The sequence below is a fragment of the Rhinolophus ferrumequinum genome, chromosome 18 (assembly GCF_004115265.2).
Source record: "Rhinolophus ferrumequinum isolate MPI-CBG mRhiFer1 chromosome 18, mRhiFer1_v1.p, whole genome shotgun sequence".
NCBI lineage: Eukaryota > Metazoa > Chordata > Mammalia > Chiroptera > Rhinolophidae > Rhinolophus > Rhinolophus ferrumequinum.
The window spans coordinates 57,974,124-57,995,841 of NC_046301.1; the positions used below are offsets into that span (position 1 = coordinate 57,974,124).

A 21,718-nucleotide genomic window follows, 5' to 3' on the forward strand; every position below is an offset into this window, starting at 1 on the left:
GGATGGGAGGCCCCCTATGGACCCACTCCCTCCCTGTCTGGATGGTGCCAGCCCCTCCGCTTATGCCCAGGGCGGCTGCCACCACACTGCCAGGCGGCCCTGGTGCAACTGGGGAGCCGCTCAGCAGGTTTTTCCTCTCAGCGCGCCATGGGGCACTAAGCTGTCCTCTCCCCGCCTCACCTCAGCCCAGCCCTACTAGGCTCGCAAGTTGCTCTCTGCCAGATACAGCCAGCGGGCAGCGGGCACTGCGTCACCATGCCCAGCATCTTCGCCTACCAGAGCTCCGAGGTGGACTGGTGCGAGAGCAACTTCCAGCACTCGGAGCAGGTGGCTGAGTTCTACAACACGGTGAGGGCCGGTGAGGGCCGGCCGGGCAGGAGGGCTGGGTGGTGATGGAGTCTCGCTACACTTGGGTTCAAAGCCAGGCTCTTCCACGTCCTTGCTGGGGAATCCTGTTTGAGTGGTTTGCCTCTCTGAGCCTTAGTTGGCTCATCTGCAGGCAAGGAGTGCTGGCTTTCATTCATTATTTGTCTTTATTTGGCATCAAGCTCTGCAGTAGGTTTTGGAAAGGCAGCAGTGACCAGGAAAAGAGTGACTCCAGGCATTCACAACCCAGGGTAATGGTGCTGTAATGGGGGACACACAGGCAGCTTTGGGGGGCCCAGAGGTGGCCCCTGAGCTAGCAGGGAGGGAGGGGTCAGGGAGGGCTTCCTGGAGGAGATGACTGTGTCTGCTTTGTTCTCAGCTGTACTCCCAGCCCAGGGTGACCAACTCATCCCAATTTGCTGGGGACTGTTCTGGTTTCAGCATTGTAAGTCCCATGTCCCATGTCCCAGAGACCCCTCAGTTCTGGCCACACCAGGGCAGTTGGTCATCCTTGCCCCAGCCCCTGCTATGGTGGTGGCCACACTAGCAGGGCCCCCAAATCTTGGATGCCTACATGGCAATGGCATTTAACCAAAGCCTGAAAGATGCAAGCAGCCAAAGATACATGTGGCTATGCTCCTTGTGCAGGGTTCTGCGGACACCGTGGGGAGCAAGGCAGGTTCTTGCCCTCCTGGAGCTCCTGGGATGGTGGGTAACGCAGGCAGCATGCTTTGCTCTGTGCCCTGCACATAGTAGGTGATCAGTAAATGGTGAGCAATGGAATTTTGTGAAGAATGGCCTTTATTGAGTGCTTAATGTGTGCCGGGCAATGTACTAAACATTTGATAGGGAAAATCTCATTCAATCTTCACAATGACATTGGGGGTTCGGCACCCTGTGTTGTACAGAGTTAATCCCATTTTCCAGGTGAGGAAACAGGCCTTCAGGGAGCTTGAGGAAATGTCCAGGGCCACACTGGCACTTAGAGCCGGGATGTGGAGGTGGAGGGTCCCGGAGAGGCTTTTGGTGAGTGGGGGAGGGGAAGCTCCGAGCCAGGCGGATCAGGTTGCTCCGACCCTGTCAGCTTTGACCTCACTGCTCCCCAGACCTGAGGCAGGAGTTTGAGATTCAAGGGTAATCTGTGGTCTTCTCGGTTCTTGCTCCTCCTGACCAGACCCTGACCCTTTCTGGCCCTCAGCACCCTCACCTGAAAAGTGGGAGGGGGCTGAACCTGCTGGTCCTTGGGGGTTGAGAAGAGGGTTTCAAGTTTTGGAACCTTCCTCTCTGAATTCCCTGGCAGCCCCTTTAGTCCAGAACGTTCTCTGTTCATCCCACCTCACAGAAGGCACGGAGAGAGGGCTGGCTCAGGTGTGGGCTCTGCCCAGGTCTAGCCTCACGCTCTCATGCGAAATTCTCCCCGACCCGTCCTTCAGCCCGTCTCTACATGCAGTGCACTGAACAACCCGCAGACAGTCCCCGAGGCTGCGGGTCTCAAATGTTTTCTGCTCATGACACATCTGAGATTTCTACACCATCATCACCTAGTACCTGCATTTCCAGATACTTATCAAACAGAAACAAACGTTTCACAAAGCAATACTTACCTTTCCCTGGTGGGACCACACTTGGGTATTTTCTCTTCTATCAAAAAGGCTCCAGCAGACGGGTTAAGGCACAAGGAACTGACTTGTATTATAAAGCCTTTCCCGACGACGTCCTCCTCCCAAACACTTCTGAGTAACCCAAACCTATCACCATAGGGGTGAGCCAGATGGCTTTTTGGACTGTATGATCTCTGTAGAAATGACTCAGCTCTGCCACTATAGCTGGGAAGCAGCCACAGGTGACATGTAAACAAATGAGTGTGGCCATGTGCCAATAAAACTTTATTTGTGGACACCAAAATATAAATTTCATATAAGTTTCATCCGTCACAAGATATTTATTGCTATTTTCATTTTTACTTTCTCCCCCCCATCTCCTGCCTCCCCCCCCCCCACTCCGGTTCAATCCGTTGTTCCTCAGTCTAGTTGTGTAGGACACACCCTGGCCCATGCTGGTGTTATGAGCCTTGCGCCCCCCCGGCTGAGGGAGTCGGTCGCCGGTCGTTGGTCGGCCGCTCACGGCAGCTCCCGGCAGCTCTCGCCGGCTGCCGGCCACACCGGCTGCCGTCTTTTCATTTTTTCGACCTCTTATACATGTCAACATCATTTTTAGTTCATTGACCACACAAAACAAAACAGTGGGTTAGACTTGACACAGGGCCTATGATTTCCTAGCCTCTGATATAGCTATATATCACACATATATATGTATATAAATAAATAACTAGTCAAATAGTAAAAATAAGAAATTGTCTTTCTGGTTTCTCAAATCAGGAATTAAAAATGAGTTTATTTCGTAGTGAATGTGGGCACAGTCACATTTTGCAGCTTCCTGTGGGCGATTTGATAACCTTTATCGAGACATGGATTTACAAATAACCCCTCCCCGACTCATTGTACCTGTAGGAACTTTCACCAAAGAGGTAATCCCAATAGATGGCAAGATTTATACACAAAGTCATTTATATACTGAGTCATTTGTAACTGCAAGAAAAACAGATACATAAAAAAGAAGCCATAACATTTTCACCACTTTGTGTAGGGTTGAATATATTCTGCTGAAACTATGCAGTATTTAAAAGCATGCTTTTGATCAAGTATGTAAATGAAAGACAAAATATGTAGCAGAAATTTAAAAAACCTATTCATGTGAATTTCATCATGTTCCACTTAGGAGTCACAACTCGTAGCTGGAAAGCACTGTTCTCTGGACAATCTTTGGTTTTCTCGCTGCTCGGCTCGCAAGAAGCTCTGAGCCTGGGGTGGGCGGAGAGCCCAGCCCACAGGGTCAGGGAAAGGAGGAAGGAAGCATGAGAGGACTTAGCACAGGTGATAGGAGACTTCAGAGGAGGGCACCTAAGAGTTGGGTTTTGAAAGATGAATAGGAGCTCGCCGAGTGGGATAGGAGCCCGGAAAAGAGCAGGAGCAGAGAAAAAGAATGTACTAAGTCGTGGAAGTAAAAGGGGGGCTGGCCAGTTTGGGAAAGAGGAAATAATATGTTTGTGGCTAGACTCTGGGTAGAGATGAAGAGGAAAAGTTTTGAGTGCTTGGTTGGAGTGTTTGAAATGTATCCCGCAATCATTGATGGACTCATTCATTCAACAAAAATGCTGGGAACCAAGCTGTGCTGGGAGATCCTGGGATCCCAGAGAGGCTCAGCACCCCAGGATGTGGAAGGCGCTTTAGAATTAGAACTAGGTCCCCCAGTCCCATGATTACTTTTTGGCAAAGGGAGAAATAGGAGCCAGAAGTGAGGCAGTGGGGAGCCATGGGGATGGGGCTTGAGGCCTCCGCTTGCTCAAAGAATGAGTACATGTTCTCTAAGGAATATGGGCAATGGGGACGGCGTCTGCAGCGGCCTTGAGGTGAGGGAGAATGAGCTGGTGGCTTGAGCCCAGGCCCAGGCTGCCTGTGGGGGAGGGACTGAGGGGGACAGAAAAGGCTGACTAGGTTTCCAGGGGCCAAATCAGGTATGCCAAGCAGAGGAGTTGGTGTTCCCTTGTGAGGGCACTGGGGAACCAGGGGAGAGTCAGTGACGTGGGGGCAGCTGGGGCACCTGGTTGACTTCAGAGACAGTCAGGAGAGCCAAGAAAGGATATCTAACAGGAACAGAGGTCAGGGTGTGGGAGCGGCTGGATCGGGAGAAGGCAAGGTGTGGGCTCTTCCACTTTGCACCTGCTTGCTTTGGCCTGGGCTGCTGACATCTTAGGAGAGTTCCAAGTGGTGTGGGAAGGAGTTTCAAGCCCCCTGCCCCCGGCTCCCAGAGGCAGCTGTGCTGCTGAATTTTTCCCTGGGATCCTGCTAAAGCTTCAGAAGCTCCACGTCTCATCCTCTCCGGAAAGCCCCCTCTCAGATGCTTGGGCACAGAACACAGGGAAGGCATGCCTAGTGTGGGAACTGCACAGGCAAAGGCGGGGAGGAGGGAATGCGTAGGAGGAGTATATGTGGGGTGTTGAGCGAGGAGGGAGCGCAGGCTGCAGTGCCCGCCCCGCCAGCGGCCGTCCCACCTCCTCTTGCAATGGAGCCTTCTCTGCAGCTGGCTGCTGCAGCGTGATGGCTCCTACCCGTCTCCCCTGAACACTGTGTGACTCAGGTGGGAGACCTGCCCTTCTCTGTGCCCCTGGCTGTGACTGGGAGGCCCAGGGAGCTCTAAACCACACCTCAGTCCTCTGCCTCTCTCCTCATCAACATTAATTAATTTCAGGCACTTCCGGTCTGCCAGGCCCAGCAGAAGCCAGGAGGGCATGGTGCCCGCCCTCAGGCAGGACAGATGCCATTAATTGAATAATTACACACACGAAACTGGTGATCATGCCCGAGACACAACGCAGGGCCAGACTCAATAGGTCCCTCTGGACCTCTTTTTTCCTTTGGAAAAACAGGCATTTGGTGACTCCCACTCTGCTGGTCTCCTGGGGTTGACAGAGGGGTCTGATTGGAGGGGAAAATGGCCCTCCATTTGGCTTGTCATTCAACAAGAATTGATTGAGCCAGGCAGTGTTTCAGGCTCAGGGAACACTGCGGTGATGGAAGCAGCCCTTGCAAGGCTGGCGTCCTGGGCAGGGAGGAGACAGACGATAAACAGAAGTGAGGGGTACAGGATGGTGGGAGGTAATAGGGAAGAAAAACTAATTCATTCCGCAAACATTTACGGAGTACACATTCAAAAAGGGGGCAACTGTGGGGTGCTAATAGCAAGTGATTAAGTAATTCATAGGACCATGGAGAGGAGGAAACGGCTATCGGACAACCCAAATGTCCATTGACAAATAAATGAATGCATAACACAATGTGCCCGTCCACACACTGGAATATCACTCAGCCATGAGAAGGAGGGAGGCGCTGACGCTCGTTTCAATGTAGATGGACCTTGAACACACGGCGCTCGTGACAAAAGCCAGAAACACAAGGCCACACCGTGTGTGATTCCATTTATGTGAAATGTCCAGAGCAGGCACGTCCACAGAGACAGAGAGTGGGTTAGTGGTTGCCAGGGTCTGAGGGTTGTACGGTTCCTTTTTGGGGTAATGGACATGTTCTGGAATTATATAGTGGTGATGTTTGCACAACCTTGTGAATGAATGGAGACCCACTGACTTGTACACTTTAAAAGAGTGATTTGGATAGTAAGAGTATGTGAATTCTATCTCAATTAAAAAAAATAGAGGTATTCAGAAAAACTCACAGTTCCTGGCACATCCTAAGCAATGAATAAATCAAAGCTATTATCATTATTAAGTAAACATAGCACAGAGAGATGCAAAAGTGTTAATTTGTTTGACATTTATTAATTTTATTTAATCCTCATAACAATTCTATGAAGTAGGTACTCTTATTTTTCCCATTTTGCTGATGGGAAGATGAAGGCTCAGAGAGGTTATGTTTCCTTCCCAGAGTTGCACAGCATGTAAATTGCAAGTGCACAAAAATTGTAAGCGCTGGAAGTTCCAGAGTGAAACCCAGGCCACCTGGTCCCAGAGTCTCTCACTTACCCACCGCGTTGTGAGACCACTCAGTTACTGAGTGATTAACAATGAGATGTGTGCATCTTAATCCATGCAAGTAGGTCCCCTGCAGGGCGGGGCCGTGGCTGGTGCTGTTGCTCCATGCCCCCCTGCCCAGTGCTGACATTGAATGGATGCAGACTGGGGCCTTGGACAGGTGACAGGGCCAGGTGTGGGTGGTAGGAGTTCGAGCATTGGCAGTGGGGAGAAAGAGCCAGGGGGTCTCGGCCATGTTCATTGATTTCATTGATTCAGCAAACTCTTCTTGAGCGCCTACTGGCTACCCAGCACAATAGGTGTTGGGGACACAGCTAAGGATAAAACAAGTTGTTTGTGGTCCTCAGGGAAGTCACAGCCCAGTGGGGAGGGCACAGGCATCAACAATGAGGCAGTGGGATCCTCCAGGGAACCAGTGGGTCAGCAGGGAGACAGTGGGGGTGTTGAGGGGTGCATTTACTCCCGGTGGTTGGAGTAAATGAGAAAGGGGTGCCCCCTCTGCCTCTTCCCATTGCTGAGGTGGGGAAGCAGTTCAGGTCAATCTCTCTCCCTCTTTCTTTTTCTTCCCTTCTCCAACATCTTTTCCCCCTCCTTCTTCCTTTTCTCTTTTCCTCCTTCTCTCCTTCCACCCTTCCCTCCATCTTTCCTTCCTTTCTTCCAGCCCTAAGGTATTCAGATACATCTATTTATCAGATGCCCTGCTTGTGATAAAAAAGCAGACATTCTACAGTAACAGCAACGCCATTGTAAACAGATGGTTCAACACCTGTGCCAGGCACATGCGTGCATTATTCACGTGCATCTTGGCATGTATTATTCTCTACAAAAATTTACTGAGCCAGCACCTACTGTGTGCCAGCACCATTCTAGACACTGGAGTGTTCGCAGCAGTAAAACAAAACAGCCAAACTCCTGGCCCCATGGCACTTGGTTCTCTAATCCTCACTGTGGTGCTCAGAGGTAGAGGAGGAAATTGGGGCAAAGAATGTCCCCCAAACCCTGACTGGACACACCTTATGAAAGCAGGGACTTTGTTTTCAGGCACTTCTAAGGTCCTTGAGCACATAGTAGGCATTGAAGGATTAGTTGTTGAACAAATGAATGAACAAATGAATGAATGAATGAATGAATGAGAAGGGACCCCGTGAGTCCAGAGATTCAGGGCTGGGCTGGCTTTGGACATGATCTCAAATGGTACTTTTCCTGCCTTGCCGAGTCTGGGTGGGGCCAGCGGTTGGGAAACGTGGGGACCCAGCCCTGGAGGTAGGGAGGAGACCCTGGCATCCTTTCTGATGCTATCAGAGGCTCTGGAGCCAGTGCAGCCCATTAGTCACAGGCTCCGCCTGTTGCTCTGCCCTCGTTTTGCACATTTGGGCATCATTGAAAATTCCTGTCTCGGTTCTGGCCCCTGAGCTTGGAGCAGCTACACACTGATAAGCCTGTTATTATTACTGCCCTCAATAACAACAGCAGCAGCTCTTACTATTTATTGAAGCAGGGGGTCCCCTCTTTATCATCACTACCTATCTAGTCCTCCCATCTTTCAAAACAGAAGTAAACCAACCTCTGAGTCCCCTGGAGCTTTGCAACCTCAGAGAAGTTACTCCACCTCTCCGAGATTCAGTTTTCTTATCGATAAACAAGAACTAGAAAGCTGGGGGTGTGCAGAATTAAAAACAATCTCTGCAAGGGAGTGTGGGCAAAAGTAGAGAGAGGAACACTCATAGCTCCTTCTACCCAGAACTTTCTAGATGCAAGATTCTCTGTCAAATGTTTTCACGCACGTGACGGTGATCCACCCGAATCTGTTTTGAAGTCTAGTCCACAAGAAACATTGATTGAGCAGCTACCGTATTCTGGTTCCTGAGGTTACAATGTAGAATGGAGAAGACACAGCCCGTGTTCTCAAAGCCAGGTTTAGCGGGAGAGCCAGTCAGTTCCAGAGCAGCTGGACAAGTACTGGGAAAATGGGATGGCATTGGGCACAAAGGAAGGCCACCTGACCCTGCCGTGGGGGATTTGGAAGTCTTTAGGAGAAGGTGATACCCACGTGAGAGATGGAGTCGTAGTTGGCCTGGCAAAGAAGGGTAGTGGAGAGGGAGAGTGTTCCAGGCAGTGGGAACAGCATGTGCAAACTCCTGGAGATAAGAGGTAAGAGTAAGTATGGATCATTCAGAAAACTGAGTTATTCTTTCCACCTGGATTATAAAGTCGAGTTGAGAGAGGCGTGTAATGGAAGGAGTTTATAAGCCAAGTTTAAGAGTTTGGATTTTACTTATGGGAGTCACGGGTGTGTGTTTTAAATGGAAGCTTTAGAGTCTGGGAGACTGGTTGGTTCAGCATCCTCGGGTGTGTGTTGATATGCCCAAGGGCTGGTGTTTGGTTGAAGGCAGAGGGGATTTTGCCCATGCAGTATCCATGGCTCCATTTTCCTTTAGACAACTGACTGCTCCTCCCCTACTGGCTATGGTCTCGATGGGATGGTCAGTCAAGGTGTTACCCCTCCCCTGGCCAGGGGTGGGATGTGGTCCAGGCTATACTGTCCAGAATTTGAATCTTGGGCTTGAACATGAAGATGGAACATAATTGTTTTCATTCACGTCCAAAGTTTCCCCCTAAAGAGATTGTCCATTTGAGGGCCAGAGCTGTTCTGGTTTCTGGTTTTCCTTGTCTCTGCAGTTCCTTTGATTAATGAACTCCCCACAATAAATTAACTAATGAATAAATTAATTAACTATACACACATACATACTCACATATGTTTATATTTACAGTGTAAGTTCACCAGAATCATTTTCTGTTGCGTGCTACCAAAGAGCTCTAGCTAATATATGCATAGTGATGATTTAAGCAGTAGAAAGCTAGCTTAAACAAAAAACAAAACCAACCTCACAAACCCAAAAAAATATGTTATAAAAATACTGAAATATTTTAGAAAATGGAACGATGAGTTGCTTGGGAAGGTTGAGGCCTAGTGCAGGTCTGGAGGATTCAGCAGAAGGGGAAATACTACTCTTGAATGTTGGCTTTTATTCTCAGCCTCATCTCCTTGTGGTGGCAAGGTAGCTGCCATATCTTAAACATCACGACAATATCCCAGGGCATCTCTAGAGAGTTGTCAACAATGAGACTCAATTTTGGTGAATCCCAGGTGGTGTCTTCTTCAAGTTTCAAATTCCCAAAAGAGAAAATCTGATTGCTCCTGTTTGGGATAGGTGTGTACTCCACTGGGGTGGGGGTGGGTCTCGTGATACGGAGCAAGTGTTGGGGGTACCTGTCTGTTCTGGGACAGCTGTTATGAACTGGTGGCTGTCCAAGAGATGTGTTTGACCTTGTCCATTGGTAGAAACCAGAGACCTTGGCATAGAAAAGCAGGATGTGGGTGAGACCATGGGGTGGGACACCAGTTTGCCAAGGCTGGGTCCTCCAATTGTTACTTTTGAGCTGTTTCCACCATGAGCCAAGGAGAGCTATGGGCTTCCCTAGAATCAGGAGGACACCTGCCTTGGGAATTTGCACGGGTCCCCAGGCTCAGAGATGATGACATTGTATCAGGTGAATGATTTTCCCACACCCACTACTATGCTCTATATTTTTGAGTCAGTACCCTTAAGACCCAGGTTCCAAGAAATAACAGAGCGACCTAGTTAACAGAGCATGGTTCCTTTCCCAAGATGGGACACAGGTAGTCGAGGAGACCTTTACAAGGGGAAGATTTTATTGGGGAGCGAAGGGGGTAATTGAGCAAACCAGCCAGCTGACCTCAAGTTGGCAGGTCAACAAGACCATGGGACACTTGACAATGAACGCATGAGATACTGTGGCCCCGACATACGTGGGGGAACCTGTGAGGGGCCTTGCAGTGCTGCATGAGCAATTAAGGACTCTGAGCCATTGAATTCTGGTGCAAACGTTCTTGTGACCTTAATTGTACCCATGAGGGCTGGAGGCCTTTGAATCAACAGCACGAAGAGGCAGGTGACGTTATGCATATGTCACAAATGCATTAAAAGGGTTAAGGCATTGAAGTTACCTGCTCATGGCCCCACAGCCATTAAGGGAGCATGGATCCAAGCCCACATCACTTGGATCCCGAAGCCCATTCATTGGAAAGCTTTGGTTTCAAAGGAAACACCCAACTAAAACCAGATTAAACAGGAAGGACAATATCTTATTTTAAAAAAATAGGAGTCTGGACCTAAATGGTTTTGGAATAGGTTAACCGAGCAGCTCAACATCATCAAAATACTCGGCTCTTTCTGTCTTTCTGCTGTGCTATCCCTGAAGAAGTGGTTCTCACAATATTGTCCAGGGACCTCCTGGGGTCCCTGAGGCCTTGTCAGAGGTTCCTCGAGGCCTAACTTATTTTCATAATAATATGAAGATATTATTTCCCTTTTTCAATCTGATTATCTCATGAGGATACAATGGAATCTTCCAATGGCTACGTGACATGTGATGAATCCATCTCTCTGGTGGCCAAGGGAATGTGTGCTGGTGTAGTCATGTGTTTTGAAAATTTCTTGGATTCAATTTCTAATACCGTCGATTTTGGTTGATGTAACTCACATAAGCAAAAGGTCTTTGAGGTCCTCGGTAATGTTTAAGAATATAAGAGGGTCTTGAGACCAAACACTTTGAGAACCACTGTTTTTAAATATTTGTTTTTGCCCTCAGCCTAGTTTCCTCCTGGATGCAAAATGGCTGCCTCGTCTTAAACTTCACAATACTGTCCAAAGTCCTTCTCACTGGGCCTGATTTCAGTAAAGAGAACTTTCCCAGAAGTCCCTCATCAGCTCTTCCATCATGTTTCACGGCCAGAATTCTCTCACACATTTATTCCTCAACCAGTCGTTGGCCATGGTAATGATTCATGCCTTGGGCCTAAATCTTGCTTCCCTGAACGCCATGTCCTACTGATGCTTGAACACAATTCAGGTTTATTTAGCAAGGAAGAAAGGGGATATATATAATTTAAGATGTAGGTTCAGCTGCATTTTGGTTCACAGGAAGTGAAAGGCAAGCCTTAAGCTGCTTATTAAGAACAGACCTAGAAGTAATAGATTCATTTACATGCCTCTCCTATTGACCAGACCAGGTGACAAGGGCACAGTACATTGCAAGGACGGCTGGGAAATGTAGTCTTTAGCTGAGTAACTGTGTGCCCAGCTGAAACTTGGAGGATACTATCTCTATAAGGGAAAGGGGGAGAATGTGTTTAGAAGGCGAGTAGCGAGTCTTTGCCACACTCATTGGGTGAATGAAGCCCTGGGATAGTGGATGGCGTCATAGGTTGGTGACTGCTGATGACTCGCTGACTGTCAAGATCAGCTGACAGAGTGACGGACTCTGGGATGATTCATTGCCTGAAGGAAGGCAGGTGACCGCCTGGCGAATGACTGGGAGTTCGGACTTAGGGGCAGATGCCCTTTGCCTCCCCGTCTGACACCCTCTCTCTGTGTCCTCCTCTTCTCCAGTTCAGCAATGTCACCTTCTTCATCTTCGGGCCTCTCATGATGTTCCTGATGCACCCCTATACCCAGAAACGCTCCCGCTACATTTACAGTGTCTCTGTCCTCTTCATGGTCGTAGGTAGGTGGGAGCCTGTGACCGTGGGGTGGGGGTGGTGGGCAGGGCCACCCCTTGACCCCCTCCCTTTGTCTCCTGCTGCAGGCCTGTTCTCCATGTACTTCCACATGACACTCAGCTTCCTGGGCCAACTGCTGGATGAGATCTCTATTCTGTGGCTGCTGGCCAGTGGTTACAGCATATGGATGCCCCGCTGCTACTTTCCCACCTTCCTAGGGGAGAACAGGTGGGGCGGGGGGCGGGGCTGGCCATCTGGTGATCCTATCGGAGCCCAGCTAGGTCCCTGGGTTGCCTCCTTGAGCACTCTTGGGGTCCTTGGAATCCCTCCCCTGACCAGCCCAGGACTTTCTTCTGACTCTGCCTAACTTAACTGGGCTCCTAGGGACCCCGCCACTGAATGTACTTGGAACTTCTGGAATTCCTCCCAGAATTCCTCCCCTGATGTCAGATGGATAGCCTAGGACCTTCTCCAGACCTTGTCTGAGCCCACCTGGGGGTTCTGGGACCCCCTGCCTAAGCTTACCTGGACCCCTCGACCTCTCCCCTGAACCTATCAACTGAGCTCCCTGGAATCTTTTTATCTGATCCTCCTGGGCCCATCTCATGCTCAAGACTCATCTGCAACTCTCTCCTGACCCTGCTCAACCCACCCCAGCCTTCAAAAACCCCTCTCCTGACAGCCCCTGGGACTACTGTATGTCCTCCCTTAATCTCACCTGGGCTCCCCCGAATCCCTTGTCTGGCCTCACCTGGCCTCTGACAACCTTCACTGCCTCCTGGGCCTTGAGACTCTGCTGAGCCCACCTGGAGCTTCAAGACCTTTTTCTGAGTCCCTTTGGGTTCCTTGGAACCCCTTCCCTTTTCTCCTCCCCCTCTGCCACAAGGTCTCCATGTGACTCTGCCTAGCCCCCCAGAACCCTCCCCACCCCGACCCCCAACCCCCACAGCTGAGCCCTTCTCCTTCCAGGCCCCAGTTCGTCTGCCTGGTCGTCGTCACCACCCTGGTCAGTACCTTCCTGTCCTTCCTGAAGCCCACGGTCAACGCGTATGCCCTCAACAGTATCGCCGTGCACATTCTCTACATCGTGTTCCAGGAGTACAAGAAGTGGGTGGTGGCTGCAGGCGCCGGGAAGGTGGCTCCCATACCCCCTGTACCCTCCCCCATGCTGGCCTGCCGGTGTTCAAGATCATCCCTGAATGAGGGGTGGGGCCAGGGTCTGCACCTAAGGCTGCCTGACTGCAGAGCTTGTCCTTCTTTATTATGAACCCTCCACATGTATACAAACAGAGAGTCTTGTACCCCAAACCTCCATGTACCCACTAACCAGCCCCAACAGCCATCCACATTTTACCAACCTACATTATATATTCCAGATTTCATATCATGACACCCATTAACTTTTTAGGTTTTTAGTCTCCTAATAAAGAATTATTTTTTTCACCCATACTAGATCTTAGCAGGAAAAAGAGGAACTCACAAATGAGGCCATTTGAGGAGAGTTGAATAAAAGGTTATTTACAAAGGAGAGGGCAGGGTGTAGGAGAATCATTAGGGATCATTTAGAATCTCTGCTAATAAGACTGGGCTTCTGTGACGTCAGAGACCTGAGGTGAGGGGTGATGGGGGGAGTGATTGCAAGAATGTGGAAGGAGAGAGCCTGCATACAGGGAGGGTCTCCTTGGCAAGAGCTGTGACCTCCAGTTGTACTGGTTGCAGTCAACCTGTGCCAACTCCACGGAAAGATGCACTGGAAATAAATCTAACATCACCTGCTCCCACCCTTTGGTTTCCTGCTGGTGCCCCCATTGGCCAACCCAACAGGAAACCATTGGCCAACCCAACAGGAAACCATTGGCTAACCCAACAGGAAACCATTGGCCAACCCAACTGGAAGCCCAAGATCAAGGGAGCCCTTGGATTTGGTCCACACAGTTCAGTCCCCCTTCCCCCAGGGCAGAGGGCAGAGTGAAGAAGGGTAGGGAAGAGTCTAGACGGACAAATGAAAGCTATGGCACACATACTTCTAACGAAGTTAACATACTTCCTTAAAATAGTATCTAATACCCAGGTCTTATCGATGTTTGCTCAGTTTCTCAAAGATGCCTTCTTACACCTGATCTTATTTAAATCAGGATGCAAACACAGTCTCTTAGGTCTTTATTTCATGACAGTGCCTTCCTCCCCCTTTGCTCATGCCTCTGATTTGGTAACAGACACTTGGTCATTTGTCCTGTAGAACATCCCGCCTTCTGGATTTGACTTACTGCTTCCTGTGGTGTGTTTCCTTATTTTTGTATTTTCTGCACATGAATAGTTAGATCTAGATTTAGGTTTTGATTTCTTTTAGGCCAGAATATTCCATGTGTGGTGCTGGGTGCTTCTTGTTTTATCCCATTAGGACCCCAGAATGAATGGCTGTCCCACGTTTAGTGCTGTTAAGGAGGATCAGGGGATTTGGAAGGTGTCACCCCATACCTTCGCTATAAAGTTTTCCACCGACCTTTCACCTAATGACTTCAAGCAGCCACAGATGCCCCGCCTCCATCCATGAGCTCATTAGGGATTGTGAAAGGGGTGATTTGCAGATTCTGTTATTCCTTCTGCATCGATTAGCTGGAGTTCTTCCATCAAGAAAGACTTTCACTTACCGACCTTGAAACACAGTTGGAACAGGAAAAACAGGTGACATTATTGATTCTTTCTCCTTATTTATCAATTTCCAGAGGGATGAGTTAGTGCCGCAGTCATCTCTTGTAGGGACCACTGAAGTTGGTTTTGTTTTTAAGTGTCATTATGAACTCAAGAATGTTTACATCTCTAAAGTGTTTTAATCCATTTCAGTCACTGTGCTATATTTTTAACTTTTCGTTTTGAACTAATTACAGACTCATAGCAAGTTGCAAAAACAGTACAGCTTCCTGTGTGCCCTTTCCCCGGCCTCCCTGGTGGCAGCATCTTTTTTTTTCCTCTCCAAAATCCAGTTTTTATTTCCTTTGGATATATACCCAGAAGTGGAACTACTAGATCATATAGATCTATTTTTAATGCTTTTTAAAAAAAGATTTTATTGGGAGAAGGGGAACAGGACTTTATTGGTGAACAGTGTGTACTTCCAGGCCTTTTTTCCAAGTCAAGTTGTTGTCCTTTCAGTCTTAGTTGTGGAGGGCGCAGCTCAGCTCTAGGTCCAATTGCCATTGCTAGTTGCAGGGGGCGCAGCCCACCATCCCTTGTGGGAGTCGAACCGGCAACCTTGTGGTTGAGAGCTCACTCTCCAACCAACTGAGCCATCTGGGAGCTCAGCTCAAGGTGCCGTGTTCAATCTTAGTTGCAGGGGGCACAGCCCACCATCCCTTGCGGGACTCGAGGAATTGAACTGGCAACCTTGTGGTTGAGAGCCCTCCCAGTGGCAGCATCTTATGTGACAATAACACAGCCTCAAAAGGAAGAAATTGACAATGGGACAATATTGTTAACTAGAATGCAGACTTTATTCAGATTTCACCGGTTCTTACTCATTGTGCTTATTTTTTGATGTGGAGACTGTCTCATTTTAGGTTAGTGGGCAGGGCCTGTGCTTTTAACCAGAAAGGAGTTAATGCCTTATTAATCCCGGATATGCTCTTTCCTAAGGGACACTGAGTAAGCTCTGCTGTCAGGGAAACAGAGTCTGATCCCGAGTCGTCCCAAGACATGGCCATCCGAGAATCACCCTGCCACAGACAGATATGCATGTTCTCATAGCACACAGACAGGGATTTTCACACACTTCCTCACAGGCGCCGTCCCTCCCCCACCACACACACACACACACACACACACACACACACACACACACAGAAGGGCTTGTTGGTTAAAAATTCTGCAACCTGACAACCCTGGTTCAGACCCCAGCTCTGCCCCTTACTAGCTCTGTAAACTTGGGGTGGGGTTGGGGCATGACAATGTCATGGGCCTCAGTTTTCTCATTTACAAAATGGGAATATTAGCGTTGTTGTGAGGACTGAGTTTCTATCTGAAGCACTTTTAGAACTGCACTGGGCAACCTGTAAGTGCTCAGTAAATGTTAGCGATAAGCACAGATGAGGCCCCATACCCCTGGCACCCTGGTCCTTCCCTCCTCCCAGCCTCATCTCCATGATGGAGGAATTTCCCATCAGCCCCTGCAGGCTCTACTCTTGGAGTCAGGTTCTCATCTCCCTTCTTCCCTCTCTAGGACCAGCAATAAGGAGCTTCGGCATCTCATTGAGGTCTCTGTGGTTTTGTGGGCTTTTGCATTGACAAGCTGGATCAGCGACCGCTTCCTTTGCAGCTTCTGGCAGCAGATTAATTTCTTCTACCTGCATAGCATCTGGTAAGCACCTATCCTATAGTCTGGGGCCCCAGACCAGAATGCCAGAGCTTGGAGCAGCAGCCTGGGGACAGAGAGTGTAGGCACAGATACTGGTTTGTGTGTGTGTGTGTGTGTGGGGGGGGTGACTGACTGTAATCATGGGGGCAGTTCCAGAAAGTTCCTTTGGATGGTCAGGATCCATAAGAAGTAAGCAGAGGACGCAGGGGGCTGCTGTGCCCTCACCGCCCTCTCCTTGCCTCCACAGGCATGTGCTTATCAGCATCACTTTCCCTTATGGCATGGTCACCATGGCCTTGGTGGACGCGAGGTATGAGATGCCAGACCAAACCCTCAAAGTCCGCTACTGGCCTCGGGACACTTGGCCCGTGGGGCTGCCCTACATCGAGATCATTGGTGACCACAAGAACTGTTGAAGTCTGCCTATTTCTTGACTACCCAACCACCTGCCAACTCACCTGTGTCTCGAGGAGAGAGGCCTGGATGAGGAATCTGAAAGATGCTCACAGTTCCTTCCTCCAGCTGCCTTTTCCCATACTCCATGTCCTGCATGGCCTCTCCCCAAGGCAGGGCATGGACCACAGCCTCTCTGTGCAGCAGTCTGACGGCCCTGGGGGGCTGCGAGCATAGCTCCCCTTCATGACCTGCCCGTTCTCTTCCATCTCTCCTGTGTTCACTGCTTCCTCACTGGCTCCTGACCTGGTGGAGCCGAATCACCAGGTGCTGTGGTTATGTGGCATCTACTGGGAGTGACCTCCGGCTGAGGCTTCGTCCATGGTACCTAACTAATAGTGGCGGTCACTACCAGGCTCTTTGGACCTGTCTTTGGCTGTGCACTGTCCCTGGTACTTGGGGACCATCCCAGAGAAGGCACGTGTTTTCCAGTCACCTCGTTCTACCCTCACTCATGCCTTCAGAGACTCTGTAGGCCCTCACACACACTCACACATGGACTTATCTGGCCATCTCACTGGTTGACAGCTGAGCGATATGGACACCTGGGTGCTGGAGGTGCAGTCTGGGTGCCGTTGGGACATGGGCATCAAAAGGGGAGCAGGGGTGGCCACTACAGGCTCTCAAAGTGAGGGAGGAGGGGAGGAAGAGAGGAGGAAAAGAGGGGAGGATATTTTTCATGGTGGTTAAAAGCACAGGGCTTGGAGTCAAGAGACTTAAGTTTGAATCCTGCTCCATCATTTCCTAGTTGTATAATCTGGGGGAAGTGATTTTTCCTACCTCTGAAGCTCAAAGTACCTTGTCTGTAAAATGGAAATGTTCTTTCTTTCATGGGATTTCTATGTGAATAAAACAAGAGAATGTGTGTAAAATGCTTAGCATGGAGTCTGGCAAACATCCATCCATCCAGTCATTTTTTAATTTATCCATCTGTCCATCTGTCTGTCTGTCCATCAGTTCATCCATCTGTCCATCCATCCATCCATTATTCATCCATCATCTGTCACCTAGTATCCTTCCGTCCATCCATTCAACTGACTGTTATTTATCCCTCATCCTCTACTAATCCACTCATCTATATTTAGCTATCCATTTGTATTCATTTATCCATCCAAAGCATTTCATCATTCTTCCATTCATTCCACCTATTCATTCATCTCTTCAACAAATATACATTGAGAGTCTACTATATGTCTTCCACCAGTCCCCGGGGATACAAGACAACAAAGACATGCAAAGTCTCTGCCCTAATGAGGAACATAGGTCAGACAAAGGCCATTCCAGGTACTGATGAGTGCTTCCTAAAAGATGAAGCATCGTGTTCTGGAGAGCCACGAAGTGTGGGAGCAGCCCCTTTACATGGAAGGTGATGGGGATTGCACTTTCCAGCTGAGACCTCAATGAAAGAGGGAAACCGGACGTGTCAGAGCTGGGGAAGACCATTCTGGGCAGAGAAACGGCAGATGTGCAACTCCTGGGTGCGAATGCACTGGAACAACTGAAAAAAAGCTGTCGCTGGAGCTTAGTAATCAAGGGAGAGCGCAGAGTAAGAGGTTCTTAACCTAGGGGTCCTGGATGGGTTTTAGTACCCATGCACCATTTGATATTCTCTGCAAAAGATAGGTGTTGAGGGATGTTATCGGTGTCCCAGGAGTGCCTCACTCCAAAAGGAGTAGAGGCAAGCCCTCTGGCCCACTGGAGAGACGGGGGAAATTAAAGGGGAGGGCCCACTCATATTTACTGAGTGACTACCATGTGCTCGATGCCCATGACATGTTATTGAACCTAATACCCGCCCCCCCCACACACACACACGTCCCTTCAGACAGACATGAATATTCTCATTTTATAGAGGCAGCTCAAAGAGGGCAAGCAGTGTGCCCAGGGACACACAGCCTGATATGATCCAGCAATTCCATTCATAGTTATATACCCCAAAGAATTGAAAACAGATATTCAGACAAACATTTGTACAGAAATGTTCACAGAAGCACTATTGACAAGAGCCAAAGGGTGGAAACAACATAAACGTCCAACAATGGATTAATGGAGAGAAAAAAATGTGGTGTGTCATACAATGGAATATTATTCTGCTATAAAAAGGAGTGAGGCTCTGCCACTCGCTACAACATGGATGGACCTTGAAAACAGTGTTCAGTGAGAGAAGCCAGACAAAAAAGGGCACACAATGTGTGATTCCATCCACATGCAATGTCTAGGAATAGGCAAATTCATAGAGATAGGAAGCAGATTAGTGATAGGAGCTGAGAGGAGGGCATGGGGAGTGACTGCTAAGAGGTACAGGGTTTCCTTTTGTGGTGATGCAAATGTTCTGGAACTAGATACAGGTGGAGGCTGCACAACATTGTGCACGTTCTAAATGCCACTGAATTGTACCCTTGGATATGGTTAATGGTTAATTTTATGTTATGTGAATTTTACCAGTTAAAATTTAATAAAGCTCCCAGAGTTACTCTCTGCTGGTCTTAGGTCATGCCCCCTCTCCCTCAACCAATCCCAGTAGCCAGAGGGATGCGCTAGTCCTTTGATTGGTCAGGCCCGGTCATGTGTTTCCTGGGGGGTGGGAGGTGAAGGGGTGAGCCCGCAGGAGCCCCACTCTGACTGTGGTCTGAGAGGGGGTAAGAGTGGGCAGGTGAGGGCTGAAGCCCTCCCTCAAGCGGTGTGCTCCTGTCGTGAGTTGACATTCTCCCAGAAGGGCTGCCATATTAAAATTCATACAAAGGTGTCTTACAGGCTCATATTGGCCTGGGAGGACTCCCCAGATCAGGGACTGTTGCCAGAAAAAAAAAAAGGGAGGGGTGAATTATGCTAAGAGAGAAAATTTCAGTGCCCAGTGTACTGCCATTTTCTGGGGGAAATACCTTGTTGCACGTACTGTGTTTCCCTGAAAATAAGATCTAGCCGGACCATCAGCTCTACTGCGTCTTTTGGAGCAAAAATTAAAATAAGACCCAGTATTATATTATACCCGGTCTTATATTAAAATAAGACTGGGTCTTATATTAATTTTTGCTCCAAAAGACTCATTAGAGCTGATGGTCCGGCTAAATCTTATTTTCAGGGAAACACGGTAGTTTTAGTTGGCTCCAAACCCATTCATGGCTCCTCACTGCCTATTGGATAAGGGTCCAAGGCCCCAGTGTAACAGTTAAGGTATGCTCTGAGTAGAAGTTAATCTGGGGTACGTCTCCAACTGGCCCCTGGGCTCTGCTCCTGCTTGGTCATATTCAGTATTGCCATGAGTGGCTGTGTGTACATTTGTAGCTAGCAGGAAACTGTGCTGAGTATATTTGTTGCTGTCAAGAAACTGGGAGGTACAGGAAACATGCTGGAGGCCAGGAAAAGGATTCCAAAAACACATCTTGAAGGGCTGAACTATCTATAGGGTGAAAGGTGAATAAACACCAACTCCTCCCTTTGGGTGCAAACAAACCCGACCGCTAGAGAGCGTAGAGAGCTAACGTAGTAGCAGTTCAATTCAGACCGGAAGTTACACTCCCTCTGCTCAAAATGTCACTTTCTAGCTGTAGGACTTGGGTCCACTTATGTTCCCTCTATGTATCAATTTCATTCTTTGTAGCACCAAGATAACATGTATCAATCATGCACTCTGCCAAACGCTCAAATTATTATTTGCTTTATGTTTTTCTTTAACTCTACTCCCTTTGCTCACATTGATGTGTTTAAATAGGCAACATTGTGTCACTTCAATAACTCATTTGCCAGAGATCAAAAATAATCATAAAACTAGATACAGTAACAACGAAAAGTGCTATTAACTGCAGCCCAGAGAGTCCTAACCCAGTTTTCCCGTTACAGTCCCCAGCTGAACTTTAAGAAAAGGGGCTCTTCGCAACAATTGTAGCTTAAAAGTTCTTCACTGCAAGCTTTCTTAAGAGACAAATTGCTATTCACCCCCATTTTTGTCCCTTTACCTGGGGCAGTGGTTTTGAAAATTGAGTAAGTCACAGAACCATGTGCAGAACTGGTTAAACCAAAACTCTGGGTGCTACCCACGCACCCAGAGTTTCTGATTCCATAAACACAGGGACAAAAGAATTGGCATTTCTAACAAAGTTCCCAGGTGATGCTGAGCCTACTGGTTCAAGGACCACATAGAACCACTGATCTACTTATATCCAGTTACAGGATTAAAAAAATACTAGAGTTGTATGGACATTAAAGTTGCGGCTATTTTCTTAGCATGATCTCCATTCCCACCCCCCCAACCCCCACTCCCCACGTCTTGACCTAGATTAAAAAGTACAGTGTATGTATGATAGTGATCTGACCTTCTTCAGAGTTTTTGTCTGGACTGACAATCCAAAGTTACTGATTTTCCCGCGTTGTTCTTCGGCGCAAAGGGCCAACCCCACCACCTAATGAATACTTGCCTGACACTTAAATGCGAAGTGGAAGGGAAAAAACCCACCCAAACAACAAGAACAAAAACTGATTTTTAATTATAAGAAACAATTTTAATCACTGCATGAGGGTCGCCAAGTCATAGGCAGAAGTCCTAATGTCCGAGAGACAGGTGGCTTACAAGATCCTGAAAAAGATGGAGGGATGTGTCTATATCCATCTAAATAGTTTATAAGTAACTGAAATTATAAGATCATAGGTATATTTAAAAATCGCTTTTTGGAGGGCTTACTATGATAAATTTCGTGGATAAAGTGAGACCCTCTCGATCGTTTAAATGTAGCATGATTTCAAATTTGTATCATTCAAATTATCATCAACTAGCATCACACCCTACTATGACTGTCCCTATTTTACAGATGCACGAACTAAGACTCGGGGAGAAACAGTTGACCAGGCTTGCCATGGAGCAGATCCAGGATTAGAAAATTAACCTGTAGTTCCAGAGCCCGTGCTGCTATCACACGGTAGCAGAACGAGGCCAGAAAACAAGTGTCCCTGGGGCTCCCTCTCTCGAGCTCGAACCTGCCACCTCAGCTCCAGCCGGGGAAGGTTCGGCCGGGGAGGATCCAGCTACCAAGCAGCGCCCCCTACGGGCCGCAGTGCACAGGCGCGGCGCGGCGCGGCGCGGCGCGCCCGTCCCGCCCCCGCCCCCCTCCACGTGCGGCGCACACCTCGCGCTCCCTGCGCGGGGCTCGCCTCGCGCCTCCCTCCCTCTCTCCTCCCGCCCCTTCGGTCCGAGTGTCCCATTGGCTGAGGACTTCGTCCCTCCGAGAGCAGCCCAGCCGGCCCGCGCCAGGAAGGAAGTCCCGCCCCACAAGCGGCCTTCCGTGCTGTTGATTGGCCCATGTGGCTGTCAGTTGGGGCGGCCGGCCCGACTCGGCGGCGGGGGCCCAGGGTCGGTGCGCGA

General features: G+C 48.9%; 1 protein-coding gene across 1 annotated transcript; it reads left to right on the forward strand.

Moving 5' to 3' along the window:
- The first annotated feature begins 127 nt into the window (after positions 1–127).
- Positions 128–17,240, forward strand: ACER1 (alkaline ceramidase 1). Its single transcript, XM_033134454.1, has 6 exons — positions 128–348; positions 11,449–11,563; positions 11,645–11,786; positions 12,528–12,665; positions 15,775–15,912; positions 16,157–17,240. The coding sequence occupies exons 1-6, from the start codon at positions 256–258 to the stop codon at positions 16,323–16,325; spliced, it is 795 nt and encodes a 264-aa protein (XP_032990345.1). The 5' UTR covers positions 128–255; the 3' UTR covers positions 16,326–17,240.
- Positions 17,241–21,718: the final 4,478 nt, after the last annotated feature.

What these genes read in the sequence shown, in the direction of transcription:
- ACER1 (XM_033134454.1), top strand. Translation starts at nt 256, where the DNA reads ATGCCCAGCATCTTCGCCTACCAGAGCTCCGAGGTGGACTGGTGCGAG. An exon ending in TGTCCTCTTCATGGTCGTAG is followed by an intron (nt 11,564 to 11,644) that starts GTAGGTGGGAGC and finishes CTCCTGCTGCAG; the next exon opens with GCCTGTTCTCCATGTACTTC. An exon ending in ACCTTCCTAGGGGAGAACAG is followed by an intron (nt 11,787 to 12,527) that starts GTGGGGCGGGGG and finishes TTCTCCTTCCAG; the next exon opens with GCCCCAGTTCGTCTGCCTGG.